Source organism: Electrona antarctica, assembly GCF_951216825.1.
Source record: "Electrona antarctica genome assembly, chromosome: 19".
Lineage (NCBI taxonomy): Eukaryota > Metazoa > Chordata > Actinopteri > Myctophiformes > Myctophidae > Electrona > Electrona antarctica.
Window position 1 is genome coordinate 13,793,095 of NC_136800.1, and position 26,099 is coordinate 13,819,193.

The following is a 26,099-nucleotide window of genomic DNA, read 5'->3' on the forward strand; positions in this document are numbered from 1 at the left end:
TTATGAAAGCAAGCAGTAATGGGCACTCTATTTAGATTTTTCAAACCGAGCACTGTGTCAGAGGTACGAGATTGAGAGACAACGGAGGCAGAAAAGAAAAGATATTGCACATGCAGGTCCCGGAGGGTGACAGCCATCAAATTATTACCAAACAAATTAGAAACAGGGGGACACGGATAGATTGTAACACAAAGGGCAGTATACATGTGATTCCTAGTTTACAGTAATACAAGATTGAATTTGATGCAGTAATCCTTTACCATTATGTGGTACATGTTTTCTATCACTGTTTACCAGTGATAGAAGATGACCTTCTCACATGGTTTGAAAAGGAAAAACCTACTGAGGAATGGGTTTGTTGAAAGGTCAAAGTTCAATGAAATGTGTTGATAATATTTTTGCACCACAGAGCCCTGCTGTAGGTTATTTGTGTGCCGTGAGACAGAGAGGTGTGTGTGTGTTTGTGTGCGCGTGCGCGCGTGCGCGTGCATGCGTGCATGCGTGCATGCGTGCGTGTGCGTGCGTACATGTGCGACGTGTAAAGAACGAGAAAAGAAAGAGAATATGATGCAGAGGTAAGAAACGGTAGAATGGTGGAGAGTTAGTGCCATGAGGAGAACAGAGATGTGAGAGAGAGAGAGATGTGAGAGAGAGAGAGAGATGTGAGAGAGAGAGAGAGAGAGAGAGAGATGTGAGAGAGAGAGAGAGATGTGACAGAGAGAGAGAGAGAGAGAGAGAGAGAGAGAGACCTGGAAAGAAGTGAGTTTCTCTGAGTGTACTCAGTGTTATGGTATTCTATGGAATTCTATTTTGTTGTTATGGTATTCTATGGAATTCTATTTTGTTGTTATGCTATTCTATGTGGAATGTGTTTGTGTCACTTCTGAGAAGTGCTGCAGTCAAGTGCATTTAATCCAAAAACACAAACCCGCAACAACTGTAAACTTTTGTACCAATTCCTCAGTGTAAATGTAACTCTGAGAGTGCACTTTACGGTGTACAGTAGACATTATGGCCATCTCTCTCTTTCTCTCTGCTCATTCTATCTCTTCAGTATGACCTTTGATCTGTCTTTAAGGATGGAGCGTGCTCCACTGCTCCCGTACCGTACTGCGTTAATTAAACCATTTCCAAATGAGGTCAAAGGTGACCTGAGCATACTGTAGTAGTGATTGCTGCTTTGCAGTGAAAGCAGAAACAGTAGTCTGACATCAGGCCTGAATTGCCAAGCAGATTTTTGTCTATGCTGCTGTTATCAAATCAAATCAAATCAAACCAAGCTTTATCTTCTAGAGCACAATGTCATTTAAAACAATCGAGATTGACCAAGGTGCTGTACTACACAGTATAATCAAAGCATCAACACAATATTATACCTGTGCACCCACATACTCATAGCATCAAAGGCAACGTTCAGATAAAATGAGTAAAATCAAAGTATCAACAAAACATTATGCATTTGCACCCACATAGCATCGAAAGACAAACAATGTAAGCAGTACAGTAGCCTGAGCCTCAGCAGTGATCAAAGGCCATTGAAAAGAGATGAGTCTTGAGGAAATGCCTCAATGGACTGGGCACTTTTGATGATAAAAGGCAGGATGTTCCAGAGCTTATGGGGGCTGCAACAGCAAAGGCACGATCTTCTCTGGATCTTAGCTTTAAGTGAGATCATTATGGTAGTGGTGGTTGTTCGTTGTTCTGTTTAGCCTAAAAGAATAGTAATTGTGTTCATCGTCACTGTCATTATGATCCAGACGTGTCCTGTATAGGCAGTATAATAATTGAGTTTATACTTACATATTTACACATACTGTATGATTGATTGTATAATGTATAATTTTCCTAATTTGAAACAATCGTACAAAGCTTGATAAATTAGATCTTATTCAAACAGTGAAGTAGAGGTTTAGACCAGTGGTCCTTGAAGGGGTTCCAGGTTGGTAACCAAATGAACCCTTATAGATCTTTAACTCTTGAGAGCGCAAAATGAAACCAAATATGTTGTTTCATTTTGTGAGAAAAAAACGTTATGCAAAAACTAAATATTCTTTAGTTTTGTGTCTAAATGTCATCAAATGGTGGTCCTGTGGTCCATGGCTCAAATGCAACCACTGGTTTAGACCAGGGGTTCTCAACCCGTGGGTCGCGACCCCTCGGGGGGTCGCCAAATTATTTTAGGGGGTCCCCAAATTATTAAAAAAAAAAAAAAAAAAAAAAGATTTCTTTTAAAATTTTATTTTCACAATTTTTCAAAAATAGCAGACCTACAAGCTCGTAGCGCGCCACTCGGTGGCGCGCTATGAGCTTGTAGATCTGCTATTTTTCAATAGCTAAATTATAATGCTTAAAACACCAAAAGGGGTTCCCGCCCAAAATGGTTTAAGGTTATTGTAGCAGTCAATTTATATTGGGGGTCGGGAGGGGGCGGGGCGGGGGTCCCGAGACATTGCCAAAGCATTTCCGGGGGTCCCCGGCCAAAAACGTTGAGAACCCCTGGTTTAGACCAACTGTAGAGGAGCTACACCCAACAATACTACCGTTTGTCCACAAAATACTAACCCGGGCATTTATTTCACCAAATGGACTTGGACCCCATGCGTTTAAAAGAACCAGGCGGCTATTTGCTGCAGGCTTTAATTTATCTCGCGTCCAACGTACTTTGTCCTTTGTCTTATTCTTTTGTTTCAGTCTTCTTTTTTGTCACGTCCATGACATGCTGTGAGCAAATTATAACAAACGCCAATCCGCCTCTTGAGGCCTTGATCATGCGATCTTCCTAGATTATGAGATGTGTTGTGTGGACATTTTGGTCGACCAACATGACCATCACTACAGGAGGCTAATCAGAATTGATTTCTTAATAGAAGGAAGTGTCATTACTCTGGTGAAACTATGTAAAGTATAGGGACTAATACTATGGGAACTTTAGTGGAATGTGTGTGCGTGCGTGCGTGCGTGCGTGCGTGCGTGTGTGCGTGCATGTGTGTGTGTGTGACATCTCGCAGGGAGTTACTGTAGCACATAGCCTTGTTAGCAGCTCTCTTACCGGTGGAGCTGTCAGGTTGTGTTAAGTAGCCATGGGACAAGCCAAGTAGGTCAGAGAATACACACATTGTGCACGCACGCACGTGCACACACGCACACACAAATGCATCTTGGTGCTCAAGGATAGGGTCACACGCACACACGTACTGTATGCATAGACAAACATTCACAATATGTACAGTCAAATCATACTGTACTTTCATAGACTTGCGAATGTAAATCCACTGCACACGCATACACACACACGTGTGCGCACACACACACACGCACACGCATACACACTGTGGGTTGGGTTGTGTGGAATGAAAAGTGCCTATGTAGCGTTGTGTTCTCTGGAGCGGTGTCCCAGTCCAGACTTGAGATGTAAAATCATTCTTGTATTACATAAGGTCAGTATGAGGGCATTTCTTGCAGAGCTCTTACTGTATACTGTACCACACAGTGACTAAACTGTATACTGTACAACACAGTGACTAAACTGTAGACTGTACCACACAGTGACTAAACTGTATACTGTACCACACAGTGACTAAACTGTATACTGTACCACACAGTGACTAAACTGTATACTGTACCACACAGTGACTAAACCTCTTACTGTATACTGTACCACACAGTGACTAAACCTCTTACTGTATACTGTACCACACAGTGACTAAACTGTAGACTGTACCACACAGTGACTAAACCTCTTACTGTATACTGTACCACACAGTGACTAAACTGTAGACTGTACCACACAGTGACTAAACTGTATACTGTACCACACAGTGACTAAACTGTAGACTGTACCACACAGTGACTAAACCTCTTACTGTATACTGTACCACACAGTGACTAAACCTCTTACTGTATACTGTACCACACAGTGACTAAACTGTAGACTGTACCACACAGTGACTAAACTGTAGACTGTACCACACAGTGACTAAACTGTAGACTGTACCACACAGTGACTAAACTGTATACTGTACCACACAGTGACTAAACTGTAGACTGTACCACACAGTGACTAAACTGTAGACTGTACCACACAGTGACTAAACTGTAGACTGTACCACACAGTGACTAAACTGTATACTGTACCACACAGTGACTAAACTGTAGACTGTATACTGTACCACACAGTGACTAAACTGTATACTGTATACTGTACCACACAGTGACTAAACTGTATACTGTATACTGTATATTGTACCACACAGTGACTAAACTGTATACTGTATATTGTACCACACAGTGACTAAACTGTATACTGTATACTGTACCACACAGTGACTAAACTGTATACTGTATACTGTACCACACAGTGACTAAACTGTATACTGTATACTGTATATTGTACCACACAGTGACTAAACTGTATACTGTATATTGTACCACACAGTGACTAAACTGTATACTGTATACTGTACCACACAGTGACTAAACTGTATACTGTATACTGTACCACACAGTGACTAAACTGTATACTGTATACTGTACCACACAGTGACTAAACTGTATACTGTATACTGTACCACACAGTGACTAAACTGTATATTGTACCACACAGTGACTAAACTGTATACTGTATACTGTACCACACAGTGACTAAACTGTATACTGTATACTGTACCACACAGTGACTAAACTGTAGACTGTACCACACAGTGACTAAACTGTAGACTGTACCACACAGTGACTAAACTGTATACTGTACCACACAGTGACTAAACTGTAGACTGTACCACACAGTGACTAAACTGTAGACTGTACCACACAGTGACTAAACTGTAGACTGTACCACACAGTGACTAAACTGTATACTGTACCACACAGTGACTAAACTGTAGACTGTACCACACAGTGACTAAACTGTATATTGTACCACACAGTGACTAAACTGTATACTGTACCACACAGTGACTAAACTGTAGACTGTACCACACAGTGACTAAACTGTATATTGTACCACACAGTGACTAAACTGTATACTGTACCACACAGTGACTAAACTGTAGACTGTACCACACAGTGACTAAACTGTAGACTGTACCACACAGTGACTAAACTGTATACTGTACCACACAGTGACTAAACTGTAGACTGTACCACACAGTGACTAAACTGTAGACTGTACCACACAGTGACTAAACTGTAGACTGTACCACACAGTGACTAAACTGTATACTGTACCACACAGTGACTAAACTGTAGACTGTACCACACAGTGACTAAACTGTATATTGTACCACACAGTGACTAAACTGTATACTGTACCACACAGTGACTAAACTGTAGACTGTACCACACAGTGACTAAACTGTATATTGTACCACACAGTGACTAAACTGTATACTGTACCACACAGTGACTAAACTGTATACTGTATACTGTACCACACAGTGACTAAACTGTATACTGTACAACACAGTGACTAAACTGTATACTGTACAACACAGTGACTAAACTGTAGACTGTACCACACAGTGACTAAACTGTATACTGTACCACACAGTGACTAAACTGTATACTGTACAACACAGTGACTAAACTGTATACTGTACAACACAGTGACTAAACTGTATACTGTACCACACAGTGACTAAACTGTATACTGTACCACACAGTGACTAAACTGTATACTGTACCACACAGTGACTAAACTGTATACTGTACCACACAGTGACTAAACTGTAGACTGTACCACACAGTGACTAAACTGTATACTGTACCACACAGTGACTAAACTGTATACTGTACCACACAGTGACTAAACTGTATATTGTACCACACAGTGACTAAACTGTATACTGTACCACACAGTGACTAAACCAGCGACCGGTGAAATATTTTAACCAATTAAGACGTGAGGCCGGTTCTAAGAAATGTCTTCTGAATCCTAACAGCTTTCTGGAAAACGTATGTTTCTGTGGTTCTCAAACGTTTTCATGTCAAGGACCCCCAAAATTGTATTTGGCCGCAGGCTCCCATCTCAAAATATTTGTTCCAGCTGGGACCCCCGAAGAAAAGATTTGAGTTAAAAATGTTCGCTTTAAAAATTGGTTAAAGGCAAAATTTGGGAATTGAGTATTGCAATATGCTGAAACTATCTTTCCAGTGTATCTACATTGCACTTACCTTAACCATTGCGCAAGGACAAAATCCTTGATACCAGATGAGTTCTTAGTTCTCTTTCACCACAACTTTACTAATATCTTTCATTATACATCCACAGCGTACAAAAATCTTAGATTTGCAACAGACCAAAATCTCGGGGGAATGAATTCACAGTGCCTGTCCTAGTTTCTGACGATACCATAATTCATGCGTGTACTCTGTATAATATGTGACGTGTGTATGTAAGAAAATAATTATGCATATCTATACAGAGTGTGGGTGTTGAGGATGCATGTTATACATACTGTAGCATAAAGTGTATATATATTTTATAGGGAGAGCCGAATCCATGCATCCAACCAGACCCTGTGTGTGTGTGTGACGTGTGTGTGTGTGTGTGTGTGTGTGTGTGTGTGTGTGTGTGTGTGTGTGTGTGTGTGTGTGTGTGTGTGTGTGTGTGTGTGTGTGTGTGTGTGTTCGTGTGTGTGTTCGTGTGCGCGTGCGCGTGAGTGTGTGCGCAGTGGTGAACACAAGTACATTTAGCCTGTACTCAGGCTAAAGTCGAATTTTCAATATTTCCAAATTTCAATACTTTTACTTCTACTCACTACATCTCAGAAGCAAATATTATACTTTTACTTCACTACAATTATTTGAAAACTTTAGTAATTACTTCGTAGATTTTGATTATTATCTGGTCATCGGGGGCAATTAGGGGTTCAGTGTCTTGCTCAAGGACACTTGGACACCAACCCTGGGGGAGCTCGCGTTTGAACTGGGAACCTTCCGTTCCCCAAGATGCCTCTCTACCTACAGAGCCACTGCTGTCCTGTGCACCAACCAACAAATGGACCTAACAGGTCCATTTTCAGGGACTGTTTCCTGTTCTGAATGGGGGCCTTTTAGTGAAATTCCCCCATTGAGAAAGACATTGACCGCAGCCTTGCACGTGGTAGCAAGCAACAATCTGGGACCCCTGGGGCACTAAATGCCTCATGGTGCAAAAGCTACCACCCCCTGAGCCATTAGAGGACCTCAGCAGCCAATAATAGGCCCGTAATGACACACAGCCGGCCAATAAAGGCTCAGTAATGATACGGTTGGACGCTCATTCTCATCATCTCCTGTGGAGACCCGCCTTTTTTCCTGTTGCAGGCAAGCTGCTTCCTGGCGCATGTTGACGCCATTATGAGAGACATAGCGACTTAACCCATTAAGACCTGAGGCCCATTCTACAAAATGTCTTCAAAATCTAAAAGTGTATGTTGCTATATGAGTGCTGCTCAAAACGTTGTCAAGGATCCCCCCAATATTATATGTATTTGGCCTCTGACGCCCATCTCAAAATGTTGTTCCATGCAGGGACCCCCAGAAGCAAATTTGAGTTAAAAATGTTCGCTTTAAAAATATATACAGTAAAGCTTTATATATACATATATTATAATATATAATATATACTGTACAGTATACTGTAGCTTTCACAAATAAGCACGATTTGTGGCACTAAGTGACACGTATGCTTGACTCTGATGTATTTGCACTGTGCCCTTCTTTCCTCTGTTGTTTATGATGATGATGTGGTGGTTGGTGGAATGGGTGGAAGAGGGTGAGCAAGCAATCTGTGTATATACAGTACGCATGTATCTGTATATTATTTGTATCTGTATCTGTGTACCTTATGTATCTTGTTCATGTTTTATAGGTCCCCCCTTGAAAATGAGACGCTGTATCTCAAGGGGCTATCCCTTGAATACAAATCTGACATCTGTATCTGCTCTTGTTGAATCGCCAAAGTCTGAAATAATGGTTAAAGTGCTCAATTTCACCCAAAAACCCTGAACTTTTAACATTCAGTAGATTTTCTGTGGTCTGGGGTTTTCTGCTCAAACACGTGCTCTGATTTTCCTGCTGTTTGTGATGTCACAGCCTGCAAATCCCATATATGTCAATGGGATTTGCCAGCAGATGTCACTGTTTTCACTGTTTTGCCCGTTTTCATTGCAGCTCAAAAGGCTTCCAAACCCCGGAGAAAACTCCAGACCACAGAAAATCCACTGAATGTTCAAAGTTCAGGTTTTTTGGGTATAGGTCATAAAACCTAAAAAAAAATGAAAATTAATGTCATGAAACCTTTCGAATCTAAAATGCTTTCCCGGTTTTAATAGGTTAAATACTCACTTTGGAAATATGAACACTCGTGTATATTCAGTTATTCACATAAATGCACACACTCACATGCACCTGTACTGTACATCTTGTGCACACACTTGCACACACATAATACACGCACGCACATACATTTGAACTGTAAACGCTGTATTGACCAAAACCCTTTGCGCTCACTGTGAATGTCATTTTTAGCTCTCTTTCTCTCTCTCTCTCTCTGGCGTACATTGTTGATAGTGTATTCTGAACTTGATGGATCACCCAGTCATAAAAGGCAATATACCCACGTGGGATGTGAAATGGTAGAACACATTTACACATCCACGAGAAAGCAGAACGTGTGCACTTTGCATGTGTGTGTACATGTGCGCGCAGCACATTATGTGAGAGAGTGTGTGTGTGTGTGTGTGTGTGTGTGTGTGGGCGGTTGTATTCATGGTAACTGTACGGCTCCAATCTAGATCAAAGTGTCTCTTGCGGTGCCTTTAGGGATGTTGGGAACACAGCACAGCTATAGGGACGGCTCGGAGATGTGCAGATGTTCCATGTGCTGCTTTGCACAAAGCATTCATCATTGATGATCTTAGAGAGCGCAGAGACTGCTACACTTTGTTCAGTGCTGTATACTGCACAGTACATCGCTGCGGTGTGCCAAAGATGACATACATGGGTCTAAGTCTAAGATGTTTTCATAATTTGTTTCAAAGTGAACATCCATGTGGGCGGGCGGGCGGGCGGGTGGGCGGGCGGACACCCGGTCAAAGAAGTTAAGGTTTAACCCATTTTGACCTGAGATCAGATTCTAAAAATGTCTTCTGCATCCTGACAGTTTTCTGAAAAAGCTATGTTTCTATGTCAGTCGTTCTTCGATTTTTCAAAAATAGCAGACCTACAAGTTAGGTCTGCTATAGCGCGCCACATAGCGCGCCACTCGGTGGCGCGCTATGAGCTTGTAGATCTGCTATTTTTCAATAGCTAAAGCATGACATAATGCTAACACCAAAAGGGGTTCCCGCCCAAAATGGGTTAAGTGATTAAAAACTACTGCCGTCCGGAAAGGCGCATGAAGTTTGTAGCCTTATGACTAATAGTCTTGCGTTGCCAGGCGGTTGCCTCTCACAATTTTGAAATGCTTCCGTCATACACCCAGGAGACCACGGAACCTCCGAGCATGAGTGAGCGATAAAGCGGAAAAAAGTGAAGCCTCCTCCCCACTTCCGTTTCATCTTTACAGTCACGCAAATGTATCCTAATATAAATCAAATTCATCTAAGCATATATAGCTGGAAATAAAATAAAGAAAATGTAAAGATATTTACAATGGGAGCTTTCTTGATTTCGGGAGGTGTAGTTCTGATGAGGGTTTTTGGGAAATGAAGAAGACAAGAGTTGTTGGTCATCTGTTGTTTATTCAGTGACAGCCATAGCACAGATTCCAAGACCCCGAAAAGGTGTCCCAGACCACCAGTCTTTATATACAGTTGTCAGATGTTTACAGAAATATTGATGTCCTTACTAATACATCATGTAGTTCTCTCTATCCCTTTGGCCTTTAAGCTGATTGGCTAATACACATCTCAAATTTGTGCAATCATCATAACAGATGAGACTTGAGACAACATGCAATGGTCATTGGATCATTGGAGCTGTGCTCTCTGCACGCTGTCATATCAAATGGTCAGTGGATGATAGGCATTCTTGTTCTTAATATAGTGCAGCATGGACATGACACAGCCTCTCTCTCACAGCTAGAAGTATTGAACACAGCTTGGCTATGTACCTAATATGAAATATTTGATGACATCAGTTCCAGACTCTAGCATTCGGAGATTGTGGAATAGTTGTCTGGCTACGTGAGACTACCTTATGACTGGATGTCAGTTCACCATCCTGAGACAGTCCTGCAGATGGTGGCTTTTTGCACGGTGGAAATGACGTTTTCAGATCGCCAGAAACCAAAATGGGAACGATCTGCTTGGTTCAGTGAGGAGGTTCCAACTAGCCCCTTACAGGTCTCTAACTCTGAGAGTTATGGGGGTCCTTGAAAATAAAAATCACACTTGTGTCAAGTGAGGGGTGCCCACTGTGCCTGCCACATGACACGGGGGGACATTCGTTTTTTGGAAAATGAAGCATCATTTGACTTTCAGAAGCCTCCACATAATGGCAGAGTCACTAACATTAATTGCATATTTACTGCCACTATACTGTATATACGTTATGAGACAGGAATGCAGTGTGTATAAAACCAAATCAGTCAATCAAGATGTATACAATATTGGCCACATGACGTCTCACGTCGTCTGCCCTTTTAACAGTTTATGTAACTGCTGCCATAAACAAACAGTCCATAGACTCGGCTGCCATAATATGATGTCATTTCAAAAGGCATTGGAGGAGCTAGCACTCCTCAAACAGGTGGATCGTGTTGCGTTGTGATGCACTGTAATCTTAAAGGTGGATCGTGTTGCGTTGTGATGCACTGTAATCTTGTAGATCAGCTATTTGTTTTGCACAGACATTTGCTGTAGAGGGAAATAAACGTGGTGGGGGCTTCTATAGACTGCTGGAGGACCTCGGTCTACGAGGTATACAGGGTTTAAGTGGTTAAAACGCTGTTCAATTAACACTGTGGTTTGTCATCTTCCTCCTTGTCTTCCTCAGACTCTGCAGCACTCCTCTCAGGGACAGTCCTCTGCCTGCAGCACCTCTCTCAGACCACCGGGGGGCACTGCCTGCAGGCATCTCTCCTCGCGTCCCTCCCTGCTTCCATCCGTCCCTCTCTCCATCTGCGCCTCGTCACTCCTTCAGCCATGAAGGGGCTGTCCAGTAGCCGGAGTCACCACCACGTGCTCTCCTACGAGCCGTCCTACAACCCTCTGGGACACCACATGGAACGCAAGCCATATCTGATCAGCCAGATGGACATCCCCGTGCCCGTCCCCATGCCCCACCACCCGGCCGACGTCAACTACTACAACGCCCAGCGCGGCCCCTACGCCTCGGACAGCAGCAGCGTGGTGCCCTACGGGACCTTCCCCCGGAGGTGCCACTCCACGTCCTTGGCCTCCCACCATGCAGAGTCCAAAGAGGACTGTATGGCCATGGTGCCTTACACGGGAGGAGGCCCCAAAACGCCCACCTGCGTGCCGTCCAGCTTCTCCGACCCGTTCGAGCAGTCGCAGTCGCAGTCGCTGTTCACACGGGACGGCTACCACACGCTGCAGTACAAGCGCAGTGCGATGGCGCACGGCGGCTCGGCGGGCATGGTCCTGACGAGCATCGGCAGCAACAGCGACAGCCCCGGCAGGATACGACACCTCGTCCACTCAGTCCAGAAGCTCTTCACCAAGTCACACTCGCTGGAGGGGCCGCACCACGTGCCCCCCTCCAAGGGGAGCAGCAACGGCAGCGTGAACGGAGGCGGAGGGGGGTCCCGGACCAGCCCGGAGGGGGAGGCCCCCCCGCCGGCGGGGGGGGGACGCCACCACCGGAAGCGCAGCAAGAGCCGCGAGCGCTGCCGGTCGGCGGAGCCCAAGCACCGCAGCCACCACCACCACCACCAACATCAGCACCAGCTGCTGCACGGCTCGGCCTCGGCGCCGGGCTCCGGCTACTGGAGCTCCGACGACAAGCTGGAGCGCGAGCTGTGCCTCTACCACCCCCCGCATCCCCACGCCCACCACTCCCCCTCCTCCCCCTCGCTCTCCCCCTCGCCCGTCTCCATGACGGTGGGGCGCCACCTTGACCGGTTCCCCCAGACGCCCCTGCCGGGCCTGACGCCGTCCCAGTCGCAGCAGTCCTACTTCATGGGGGACCCGTACGGGACGCTCAACGAGCAGCAGCAGCACGCGCAGCACAGCTACACGCAGCATGGCCACACGCAGCACGGCCACACGCAGCACGGCCACACGCAGCACGGCCACACCCACCACCACCACCACCCCTCCCATCATCACCACGCGGCGCTCAAGGCCTCCAGGAGCAGCAACGACATGAAGTATGCAGGGTCGTCGGCATCGGCGTGCATGCCCGTTAGCGGCAACATCAATAACGGAGGAGGAGGAGGCAGCGGTCCCTTGCTGCCGCTGGGGGGCTCAGATGGGCCCCTGGTGAAGAAAGGGGCGTGGTCTTCAAGCCTAACGGTGAGCAGGGCCCGAGAGCTCTACAACAACCACGATGGCGGCGAGCCGCGGGCCGGTTCCGCGGGATGCGGTAACCTAAACCTAGATAGAGCGCTAGTCAAATCTAAGGCCAGTCAGCAGCAGGAGCGCACATGCCATTTCCTGCAGGTAAATGATACCTCCTTGCCCACCCGCCCCCCCCACCCCCCCCTTCTCCCTCACTCACTCACCTCGTTCTCCACTTTCATCACTCAAATTTCCCCCCCGACTCTCTCCTCCAACCAACCGCCTCCTCTGCAGCCTCCTTCCGTCCACCTATAACCCAACTCACCTGCACGCTGTTTGGCACCTAACCTCCCCTTCCCACCTCCCCTCTAACACCCCACCACCACCACCACCCCCACCCCTTGGTTTGGAGCGCCTCCTCCCCCTTCCTCTTCCTCCTTCCTTTTGAGTTGAAGAGAGAAGTAAGTGCAGAGCCAGTAGAGGCCTTACTCTCTGAAATGCTGTGAGTTTTAGAGGAATGACATCCTTTCTTTCTCGTGTCTGTAGACCTCACCTTTAATTTGGTAGTATTTCCCTTCCTGGGTTTTTCCTTCACTTTTTCCTCCTCTAATTCTTTACTGTACTGTACTGTGTTTCGGTTGTTGACTTATGTTGTGTTATGTTGCATTTCACTGAGTTGTGTCGTGTCGTGTCGTGTCGTGTCGTGTCGTGTCGTGTCGTGTCGTGCCGTGCCGTGCCGTGCCGTGTCGTGTCGTGTCGTGTCGTGTCGTGTCGTGTTTTGTTGCATTGCGTCGTGTTGTATATTGAATATTGAATATATTGAATATTGTGTTTTTGCCGTGCAGTTTTGTGTGGTGGTTTGTTATTTTGTATTGCATGTAGTGTACTGTGTAGCCATCTAGCTGTGTGTGTGTGTGTGTGTGTGTGTGTGTGTGTGTGTGTGTGTGTGTGTGTGTGTGTGTGTGTGTGTGTGTGTGTGTGTGTGTGTGTGTGTGTGTGTGTGTGTGTGTGTGTGCGCGTGCATGCGCGTGCGTGCGTGCGTGCGTAATAATGTCTGGCTATTTATATAGCGTTTTTTTAAGTACCCAAAGATGTTTTACATTGGGGGGAGATTTAATCGATTATATAATTTGTAACAAACGGAGATGGCCACAATTTATGACAATGTTACCAAGAACGTCTATAATCCCCTAGTGACTACAGGATCAATACAGGTCTATCTAGTAGTATCTACAATGTTGGTATTCAGATTATCCTAATTATTGGATTTGTTTTGTCTTCTCCGTACATAGGACAGTCTTAAAACCATGTAATTGGTGTCATGTTCGACACTCCATCAATACATGTCACTGTGACCAACGCTGAGCTGTGGGATAATGATCCATTTCATTACACAACATTGCAAGAAGCATGTGGGCAGGGGATAAGGAGATAATTGGCCATGTTGGCGTTTAACATTTGCCCTCGCAATGCCTTCTTCTTCCTTCTCTCTGTCTCCCATCCAGACATAATCAACAAATAGCATCATTTTATCAGATAAGATGCTTTACCAAAGCAGGCCAACACATTTATGTGATGGTCATCGCTTAAGGATGTCACAACGCGTCATCTCTGATTTTTAAAGACAGTATTAGTAATGTTAATAATATAAAAAATAATAGTAAAAGAAGTAAAAGAAAACTGATCCGTTTGATTTCAAACTTGGAAACCTCTACATACAATCTTGCAAAACGCAAAGAGGGAGCTGAATCTGAACAGATGCATGATGATTAGCTTAGGACTGCAATCACTGAATAGCTTTAGAAAAACACAGCATGACTTCCCTATGTAATCCGCAGCTAGAAATAGCAAATGCGCTGATTGAAACGAAGCACCAATGATATGCCAATGTGCCAACGTGTAACTCATAGCACCCTGAGGTGAGGTGAGGTTAGCGCAATATAATGAATTCAAGCAAATCAAGCTAAATGATAGGATCTGAGGAGATCCACATGGGCACGCATGCAACTTGAGGACGCACACAGGTTGTGACTCGTTTGGCGGCGGAGAAAATTGGATCGCATGGGCTCATTTTGGTGCCCCCCGCACCGTGGTGCCCCCCGCACCGTGGTGCCCCCCGCACCGTGGTGCCTCCCGCCCTCGCACCGTGGTGCCCTACGCACCGTGGTGCCCTACGCACCGTGGTGCCCCCCGCACCGTGGTGCCCCCCGCACCGTGGTGCCCCCCGCACAGTGGTGCCCCCCGCACCGTGGTGCCCTACGCACCGTGGTGCCCCCCGCACCGTGGTGCCCCCCGCACCGTGGTGCCCCCCGCACCGTGGTGCCCCCCGCACCGTGGTGCCCCCCGCACCGTGGTGCCCTACGCACCGTGGTGCCCCCCGCACCCTGGTGCCCTACGCACCGTGGTGCCCCCCGCACCCTGGTGCCCTACGCACCGTGGTGCCCCCCGCACCGTGGTGCCCCCCGCACCGTGGTGCCCCCCGCACCGTGGTGCCCTACGCACCGTGGTGCCCCCCGCACCCTGGTGCCCTACGCACCGTGGTGCCCCCCGCACCCTGGTGCCCTACGCACCGTGGTGCCCCCCGCACCGTGGTGCCCCCCGCACCGTGGTGCCCTACGCACCGTGGTGCCCCCCGCACCGTGGTGCCCCCCGCACAGTGGTGCCCTACGCACAGTGCGTGCTGTGCGTGTGCCGCGGCGGCACTGTTTTAGCCAGCGACAAAAGGCTGTAGCCAACGATGCATAGCAGGCTATACGAATCCATGGAGCGGTGTCCTGTAGGCCAGGTGTAGGCAATAAATACTGAGGTGTCAACTGGGCTTAATGGTACACCTCAGCTATTGCGCCCAGGGCAGTGAAATCCAATCCCAGGAGGTTGAGACGGAAAGTCTATTGATTTGCGAGGCACACTACCGAGGCAACACTGGAATGGGGTGAGGTCCTGTATTTGAATGTGACCCCGGACGGTGCCCTTGTTGACTCGTTTTTGGCAGGCAGGGCGGGGGGCGTGGCAGAACCCAGTTACCCATTAAATGATACGCTGCTCAGTGCTCACACTCACAAGCTGTGAATGAAAGGATGTTAGTGGATGAAAGCGTGCGAGAGAGATGATATGATTTAGCACTTTATAGTCAGCTTGCACTAACATTTGTCTTGGGACCCATGAGCTTATTCCTTATTGAACTTACGCTTAGAGCTACATGTTAGAGCCTAACATCCATGCAACATCAGATTTCTGTCATCACATTTTATGTGTAATTTGCTAAGAGACAGTGAAACATAATTTATGAGAGCCTTTGCAGCTTGTATGGACTCTGGTTGATCTCTCTCTCTGTGTGTGTGTGTGTGTGTGTGTGTGTGTGTGTGTGTGTGTGTGTGTGTGTGTGTGTGTGTGTGTGTGTGTGTGTGTGTGTGTGTGTGTGTGTGTGTGTGTGTGTGTGTGTGTGTGTGTGTGTGTGTGTGTGTGTGTGTGTGTGTGTGTGTGTGTATTACTTTAGGGGTCATTACTGTACTGTACATTTTATGCACAGTATATTTCATACATAAAGGGGATTAGACTAAATGGTAAATGGTGCATTTATATAGCTCTTTTATCGAAAGTGCTTTACATAGATTGTGCATTACATTCACCCATTCATACACAGATGGTGGAGGACACCAGGCAATCCACCAACCTGCACATGGGGAACCATTAGGGGTTCAGACAGAGTCTTGCTCAAGGACACTTCGACACTAACTCTGGGTGAGCCTGTGATTGAACTGCCCTTGTGGTTACCATCTGGCTGCTCTACCGGCCACTCTACCGCTGAGCCACTGCCGCCCTATGCAGTCAAAACATCATATAACAAGACATGGCTATAATGATGACTTGCAGCTCCCTGTCCAATCTTCTATCCATAGTAAGTTATGTGTGTGGTTTTTGAACCAAGCCACACGACGGCGGCGAGGCCGCAGTGCAGGCTGGCTGCTTGTATGCAAGTCAACCGTGGCGACTAATTGTCTCCACCAGGCCGAAGGCATGGGGAGAGAGAATGTTTTGCACTCCGTCCGTGTGTGTGTGAGTGTGTGTCCGTCCGTCTGTGTACAGCTAATAGCACTGCTAACCCGGTCCATGCCAAATTCTGCACACACACTCCCTGGATGCCAACGATGAACCTCTGCCCCATATTTTCCAGAACGGCCTGTTATAGCGCCACCAGGAGGCCGACTTTTTTAAAACACATTTTTTTATATTACTCCTCTAGATTCTGTCCAAAAATCCCGCAGTATCTCTATAGTAATGTGTTCAAGACGGATCTGTCCGATATTACATATTCCATCCTAATTGGCTAACATTGGCTTTCAAAGTTTGCAGGATTGGCCCGTTTTGAACAGGTGGAATTTGTGCCTCAATGGGCACAAGTCTAGTTTTTCTAGTTGTGATCTTTAATCATCATTTGTTTTTACGTCTCTCTCGTCTGGTATCTAGCAATGTTGGTGGTGTGGTTCTGTTTCGTAACGACACAGATTCTGAGATTCACTTGTAGCTTCTGTTGCAAAAACATGATTTATTTATTGAATAGGACAAGGAGAAGTTCAGCAGCAATTAGGCTGTCTTCAGAGTTGAGGAAGCCTTGCTGTCAAGGTGTTGTCTTTTAATGCTTTAATGCCGTTCTGCCACTGAACTGAAAGCACTTTTGGAGATGTAGTCTACGACGTGTATAATCAGTAACAATGCATAAAAACCCTACAGGGCCTTGAGAAGTGGCATTCTCCGGGAATAATTTATTTGTAATATCTGCCACATAAAAATAAGTGAAATGTGAGTATTTTACAAAACTGCCTGGAGCTGCCTTGGCTGTATATTTGCCTGTGTTCTGCAGTCTGCAGCCTTCCCCATTCTCCCATGCCCACTTATTATGAATCACTTTGGGCTTGTTTTTCTGTAAAATTGCTTGTAAATGTTGGTAGTTGCGGGTTGCTGGTTTTAGGTCTTGTTTCTAAAGTGTAGTTGCTTATTTGGGCTTGCTTCAAATAATAATAATAATAATTAAAAAAATATTTTCATGTCAAAGACTGCCTATATTCATTAATTGATTAATGCTTTTGTCATCCCCAGTCAGAAAATATCGCCCAAAAAAAAAAAGGAAAAATGCAAGATTTGTTTTGCCAACGTGTTTACAATGCTCATGTAGCCAATATAGTCGCTTCTTTTGAGCTTGTTTTCATTTACCTGGTTGCTTATTATTTATCTCGCAAAATCCCGCAACAATGCTCAAAGGACATGGCGCTCCACATGGACCCCTGACTGTACAGTCGGCTGAGGTGGTGCAGTGGAAGTGAGGCCTTGTTGTGTGTGTGGGAGAGCTAGGCTCTTCTGTTCTGTTGCTCGCTACTGCAGCTGGTGTGTATTCCCCACACTTTCTTTTTATAGCCAACCTGCTCATTTGTGTGTCTGCTTGACGTCAGTCACACACGCGCCCACGAGCACATGCATGCACGCACGCATCGCACGCATGCACACTCAAACGGAGATATACGCACACACATGTACGTCAAACTGTATGCTGCTCCCTTTGGTTTCTCTCTCTCTCTCTCTTTCTCTCTCTCTCTCTTAAGCGATTCATATTGTTTGAATTTAGGCTGAGAAGCAACAGGATTTCTCACCGTTGTCTGTATTTCTCTCTGACTGGCTCTGTTGTCAGTTTCACACACACACACACACACACACACACACACACACACACACACACACACACACACACACACACACACACACACACACACACACACACACACACACACACACACACACACACACACACACACACACACACACACACACCTTTCTCTTTCTCTTTCCCTCCGATCTCTCTTCCCCTCAGCGTGTCTCCATTTTCTACAATACAACTGGAGTGATTTCATAAGTGCAACAGGTATGCTGTACCTCTAACAGGTATGCTGTACCTCTAACAGGTATGCTGTACCTCTATAAGTGCAACAGGTATGCTGTACCTCTCGCCAACGCTCAACATCAGCCGACATTGAGAGATAGGAACCAGAAAAGGCTTACTTCAGCACAGTGCAGACAAGCCTTTCATGATAACTAGGGCCTATCAGAGTAAAATAATGTCGGTTTGGGATTCCTTTATGCAGAGTTCAGATTCCTACACTTTTGCAGTCATCTAAAATCTTGCATATTATGCTGTGTGTTGCTACAGTATTGCTTTTCACAGCAGAGGGGACATTTTTTAATTAATTCAATTAGATAACCTGAAAATGAAGATTATGTTACCTAGATTCCACTTGAAGCATAATATGCTTCCAATATTATTGTAATGAGGAGCACATTAAAAATTATTACAGCAGAAGCTATTATGGTAATTATTGCCCTATTGGCGCCAGCTATTGCTCCCTTTAATTTAATTTTGAGATTTAATTGGGCATCCTGGCCCTTTGCACTTAAGTACAGCACTTAAACCAACACATGGTTTATACAATTCCTTTCAAAATACATTTAAACCTAATTTTAATTTAAAAAATCTCTTGAGTAGTCAGTCAATTATTACTTTTATGTCTTTGTAAGATAGATGTTTGAAAGACAGGAACTTTTAGAACTTGCTTTGTCCACAGTATAGTATCATCACACCTTAGAAAGCACGAGTGTCTTTGACTGATAGACACGAGTGTCTATCAGTCAAAAAGTCATATTTTGACGGCAGTAATTCCCTATCTAAGTATTGGACATTATTAAGATGTTGATATTACTTTTGTATTCATCTTTAGGGCCCCAACTCACACCTTAGAAAGCATTTCAAACACAAAGTGTTTTTTTAATATTTTGACGGCAGTAACTGCGTGTCATAATTTCACCCCCCTCCCTAACTCAGTATTGGACAGTATTAAGATGTTGACATTACTTTTGTAATCTTTATCACTAACTTTCTATCAGAAACCATAGTCAAGTTATGCTGTTTTCTAAACAGACTGACTCATTCCCAGAGGGAAAAAGCTCCCACACTCAAACACCATGAAGGTAACCAATTAGCATTCACTGCCATACGGCTATCCAACAACGCAGCTTCCACTAGAACAGATGGCACGTTTCCATTAGAGGATACAGTAGGACAGTACGGGCCAATAGCAACTACTGGCAAAGTTCATCTATAATATATAATATACGCTCCTTCGGGTGTGTTCTTGTCACTGTATATTTGCATACGTGATATGTGTCCCTGGCATTTTGAATAGCAAGGTTCAAGGTTCAAGGATGTACTTTATTGTTACATCTTGTGTACATGTAGGTACATAAGAGTAAAACATATTTTTGTTTGGCTTCCTTCAGGCAGACTTTGACGTGACAGCAGCGACTATAAGAAGATAACCAGCATGATTTAGAAATATGTTTAATCCCCTTCCGTTTGTCCTTTGGACATTGCTTATGACAGCCCTCATACCCCTTTTGAACATTTTCACATGTCGGGAAAATTATTCATGAACGCCCACTGCAGCGGAAGAAAATGCCACCTGCTCCTTAAGCATTTTAGTCAGGTGGAATATTACAGCTATTTCTGAAATAGGTGTTGTATGTGATAGAGTGGTTCAATAATACCAGTGCTCCAACGCATTATGTTGCACGTTGCCACAGGCTACCAGCAGGCTGCCTTTAATGAAACCGTACCACCAAAGTTTCCATGTATGGAGTAAAGACGAGTTTATGTGGAAATGTGCCTCCGGGCCCACTATGACAGATCTAAGAACAACTTATTTCTTACATAAATGATACTGTAACTTCATTAGGAAAACCAATGCTAAATAAAGATTAAAAAAGAAACACAACCAGAAACACAATTCACATTGGTAAGAAATTCATGTTGTATTAATTCAGCGTGGAAATGGCATGTAGGAATATAGGATCAAAGATTTGTTGCAAACAAACATTCTTTGTGACAGTAGATTCTACAGCTCCCGCATAGCACTTTATCTCAATTCACTTAGAAGACAATGTAAACAAAGACATTGTAAACAACTGTTAGACAACGACTGTTGTCTCTTGAGGTTCACCACCAGTGATTTTACTATGTTCACATTCTTTGCCAGTTCATTTAACCAAATATAGAACATCTCAAAACCTTTGATGAGGCTTTTGTATACAGTGCCACTGCCAGCAACTCCAGTTTTTCTGCTCACAGCGACTGTTTAATAATCCTCGGAGGCATTGTGTGAGCTGTGTGATCATGATCTGTGTGTCTATCACACACAGATCACTGGCACGGTAATTAACAGGCCCTAATTAACAGTAGATTGTGCAGAAGGGAACAAGTTACTGTATTGTGTTGTGAATGTGGTGCAGAGGTCACAAGGTTATATATAGTATGTCTGGCTTATGGAATTCCATTCATTCAGAGAAGCCTATTTATTATGCTCTACATATTCACATGTACACATTGCTGTAATTTTGTACTCACTCACACACACACACACACACACACACACACACACACACACACACACACACACACACACACACACACACACACACACACACACACACACACACACACACACATACACACACACCAAGCGAACATGCCCTGGGCCTAGTCAACCCAGGTGACCAGGGAAACAGATGTATTAACATACCAGAGGTTAATTAAAAACTGAGCAACCATGCAAACAAAACACATGGACGCACGCACACACACACAACACACACACACACACACACACACACACACACACACACACACACACACACACACGCTGCACATCATGCTAATTAGCTGACACACTTTTACCAAAGCAAACTGTGTGTTTGCGCGTGAGTGAAAGAAGAATAATGTGCACTCTAGTCTAGTGTGTGTGTGTGTGTGTGTGTGTGTGTGTGTGTGTGTGTGTGTGTGTGTGTGTGTGTGTGTGTGTGTGTGTGTGTGTGTGTGTGTGTGTGTGTGTGTGTGTGTGTGTGTGCGTGCGTGCGTGCGTGCGTGCGTGCGTGCGTGCGTGCGTGCGTGCGTGCGTGCGTGCGTGCGTGCGTGCGTGCGTGCGTGCGTGCGTGTGTGTATCGTCCTGTGTATCATTCCATTGCATGTACGAGTTGTGGTGTGCTTTTATTAGTCTGCATGTACCTTCGGGATAGCTTAGTCAGCCAGGACGGCTGTGAGTGGGACTCAGACGGTAGCGGCTGGGGTCGTCACTGTGTGGGCGGCGACGACCTCCAGTCGTGGGTGGCCCCGTGTGACGGCGCTCCTCCCCTCTCCCCTGTGCGTGGCCACCAGGTGCCTCAGGACGAGTGGAGCGGCTTCTCTCCCCTGGGCAAGGAGGACGACATCCCTTGCCGGCGGATGCGAAGCGGCAGCTACGTCAAAGCCATGGCCGAGGACGACAGCGGCGACTCGGACGGCAGCCCCAAGCCCTCTCCGAAGGTCCAGCAGCGGCGGGCCAGCTACCTGAAAGCCACGCAGCCCTCCCTGACGGAGATGACCACTTTACAGTAAGAAAATGTCTTGAGTTCTTGCATTATTTTCTTCAGTTTGTGTTTTCTTTACCTCCCTCCGTGTCGCCTGACCTTTAGTGCGTCGTCATTATGTCTAGTACTTATCCTTCCTTCCACCCGCCATACTTGGTGTTTGTTATTGCGTGTTTTATCAGGTTTTTCTCCATGACTACTCACCTCTCCTCCTTCAACCTGTCCTTCCTCTGTAGTCTGTATGTGCATTCATTCCTTCTTCGCTGTTCACTTTCATCCTCTTTCCATCCTTCTTTCATTACATGGTTATACTTTTGACCTTAGCATGAGTCCTTTGTCGTGAGCATCGGAGTCTAACAAATGACATTAGCAAGTTAATAATTTGACTGAATGTTAATTTGCTCTCATGCACTCCACTTGGCATGGATCCCTGTCAGACGGCTAATTGGTTTTGACAGTATGGCTACAGTATATTCAACGTGTGTGGTGCTGTAGTCCAACCTTTTTAATTTCAAGGAGCTCCAGTTCCTTCCGGAACCTACACTGTAAAATGCTCAGTGTTCATTTAACTCTGAGTTACAGACCCATAACGGTCCATTTGGTTTCTACATGGACGCCTGGGATTCTCAGGACCTCGATCGAGAAACAGTGCTGTAGTCCAATGAATGTGTGTGAGAGTGAGCTGTCTGTGGTTGGGGACAGACCAGGGTGCCTTGACATCAGTTAATGGCTACATTTATTTTCTTCTCACAAAATAAATAATTGAGGGGAAAATATTGAATTCATCAGTCAGTCCACTGTTTGTTGTTCTCTCACCCCAAAGCCTGATGTTAGACATTGGAGTGGTGCTTGTTATTATCAAAGCCTGTTTTATGTTGTTGTTGTTGGTTTGTTTTGTTTGGCCTGCTGTTTGGTTAAAGGACAGCACACCGTACCATAGCCTTGTTACAGACAGAAATACCATTTAACATCTACCTTCAGTGTTTGGTTAAAGGACAGCACACCGTACCATAGCCTTGTTACAGACAGAAATACCATTTAACATCTACCTTCAGTGTTTGGTTAAAGGACAGCACACCGTACCATAGCCTTGTTACAGACAGAAATATCATTTAACATCTACCTTCAGTGTTTGGTTAAAGGACAGCACACCGTACCATAGCCTTGTTACAGACAGAAATACCATTTAACATCTACCTTCAGTGTTTGGTTAAAGGACAGCACACCGTACCATAGCCTTGTTACAGACAGAAATACCATTTAACATCTACCTTCAGTGTTTGGTTAAAGGACAGCACACCATACCATAGCCTCGTTACAGGCAGAAATACCATTTAACATCTACCTTCAGTGTTTGGTTAAAGGACAGCACACCGTACCATAGCCTTGTTACAGACAGAAATACCATTTAACATCTACCTTCAGTGTTTGGTTAAAGGACAGCACACCGTACCATAGCCTTGTTACAGACAGAAATACCATTTAACATCTACCTTCAGTGTTTGGTTAAAGGACAGCACACCGTACCATAGCCTTGTTACAGACAGAAATACCTTCAGTGGGACTGAACAAAGTTACTGTACTAGCTTTATGTGGAGCGAGCAGTATATGCTTCCATGGAGAGTCTAATGGTTTGCTGAAATAACATGGTGGTTTGCTGATCTCCTTTTAAAGGTAAATGCCAGCCAGCGTCTCTCTTGTAAAACAAGAATGACTCAGTCATAATTGCCAGCTGCTGCAAGCTCTCATTTATGAACATCACATCTTAACTGTTACATTATTATCCTATAGTCTATTATAATAATAATGAGGCAGAGAGTGAGGTTACGTTCAGTTTACTCATGAAGCCAGCATAACATCACATTACATTACAGTACACTCTGGTGTTCTGTATAACAAGCGTTCTCATTGGCTCTCCAACATCACTGTTGCAGCATTCAGAGTATTCGGCCAATGCGGCTTCACGTTGCGGCATTCAGAATATGGGTTTTTATGTCGCTCACACTATGGGCCCTATTATGCGTGTCTTAAGTACCAGGTCTTATGACTTAACTTAAGACCTGGAGGCGTGGTCAATGCTGTTTGGCCACTCAGAATAGCCAAATGGCATTGATCACGCCTCCAGGTACATAAGACATGCATAATATGGCCCTATGGGTTTTATGGGTAAGTCTCCTATTGGCTTCGAGACAGACAATCATGAAAAAGTGTCCACCACAGTCGCCACTACGGTCGCTATAGAGGTACGTGTAAATGTTGTCCAGTCGCTTAAGCAGCTGGCAAAAACTAGCCTAAATGAAGTAAAGTAAGTAAAATGAGCTCACATCAGCCGGCTCTCTATGTATCATCAGTTGGTTGCTCAGCCCTACTTAGCAACCAATGTGGAATAAGTGTGGGTGTCTTATCAAAAGACAATATTCGAACATGGAAATAAGTTGATTTCTCCATACTTTTATTTGTAGGCGTCTAGATGGTAAAATGTAGAGACGTTTAAAAGTAGTTTTTGAAAGTTGAGTAAGGGGAATTATGCGTCATAATGACGTGATTCATTACTATGACTGCTGTGCAGCGGCTTTGGCCTCCCACACAAAAGCCTGAATTATTGTTCTGCTTCGTGTCATACTGTCGTGATTTATAGTTCTTTGTAGGCTTTACCCGGTGCATAACTGGATAGCAGTGCTGTGCATTAATTATAGAAACCCCTCAAATAATTGTGTTTGTGCTACAGACTGCCGGTAACAGCGAGTGTGAAGTTTGCACTGCAAATGGAACTGAAGAGTTCATTCGTCAAGCATTGCTGAAAAGAAGATTACGCCAGAGGAGTTGTTCCGTCCAGACCACTAAACATGCCAAGGCAGGAGGAGACATCAGAAATCGCTGTCCTCGTTCGTCAAATGTGAATAGAACAAATTCACAATGCGAATAGAACACATTCACAGTGGTGGAAAAAGTACTGACATTTTTACTTAAAGGACCACTTCACCACTTTTCAACCTATCTTCATATAATAGGTCCTCACTAATTATCATGATAAAATGGCAGTTTAGAAACCGTCTTCCAGTGAAGGCAGATTTTAGGCAGATTTTTTTTAAACAAGATATTTTTATATATGTTGGCTTCCATTTTCGCATTGCAACTTTTCAGGACTAGAAAGCCTGCAGTTTCTATTAGCTTGTATTCCACATCGATGATGTCACTGGAAGACGGTTTCTGAACTGCCCACAGCCAGTGTCCTATGAGACACAGACAGAGTAGAAAAGAATTGCACCATTTTTTCATGATTATTAGTGAGGAACCCGGCCCAAAAGAAAAAAATCGTCCCGACTTTTTTTTTTTTTCTTTTTGTGAACATCGACTGAGAGGTTGTCAGTCGACTGAGACCCGTTCCGATCGATTAGTCGACTATTCGACTGCTCGAGGTCAGCCCTAGCTGGCATGAAAATATACCAAATATACCAAGAAAAAGTACCAAAAGTAAAAGTAATCATATGCATCAAATGTATGAAAAAAATCTTCTGAGCAACATTTGTGTGAATGTGCAATGTATTTATCGGTTAAGATCAATTTTGACATTGAGATTCCACGCTCGGTTCTGTGGTTTCAGATACAGCCACAGTGAGGTGTGAATATACCATCTATCTCTCCCCAGCCGCCCAAGACCTACAGTAGAGGCTAGAGCGGAAGGCCAGAAATATCACCGCCCCCTAATTAACGTCTCACAGCCCCCCAGATAGTTAAGAGTAATTACAGCCAACAGCCTGGGGACTATGTAGCTCTCTCTCTCCTTCTGATGGCCTCCTTCCTTTTCTGGTCCTTTCTCTTTTATCTCTTTTGCTATGTCTTACAGACTTACACCCTCTCTCCTTGTTTCTATCTTGGTGTAGTATACTCTCCTCTCCCTGTCTCCTTGTTTTGCTTCCACTTTTCACACAGACATAGTTGCATAAATGCTACTCTAAACGGAGACACTACATATAGGATTCCACTCGGATCTCGGTTACTACATTGTAGCCCCGGAGCTAATCAATAATCTATACAAAATGCCTTTTCAATTGAGACTGTAGCCGGGGGGCAATTATGTGCTTACATGAACAAAGTATCACCGTTTTCCGTACAATTCTCTAGCAGCAACTACAAAGACATCTGTACTTGCAATATGTGCCAATGCTCCTTCTTAGGAAATGGGGGAAAATTATATAATATGGTGAA

At 44.9% G+C, this 26,099-nt stretch overlaps 1 protein-coding gene across 1 annotated transcript in view; it reads left to right on the plus strand.

Moving 5' to 3' along the window:
* Positions 1–11,129: 11,129 nt before the first annotated feature.
* The window catches only part of dlgap1a (discs, large homolog-associated protein 1a), a gene marked incomplete at both ends in the record, with an annotated part of 65,395 nt that continues 50,425 nt past the window's right edge, over positions 11,130–26,099 (plus strand). The window contains 2 exons of the mRNA XM_079530368.1: positions 11,130–12,608; positions 21,700–21,914. Of these exons, the coding sequence (XP_079386494.1) occupies positions 11,130–12,608; positions 21,700–21,914 (1,694 nt within the window). The remainder of the gene's footprint in view (positions 12,609–21,699; positions 21,915–26,099) is intronic.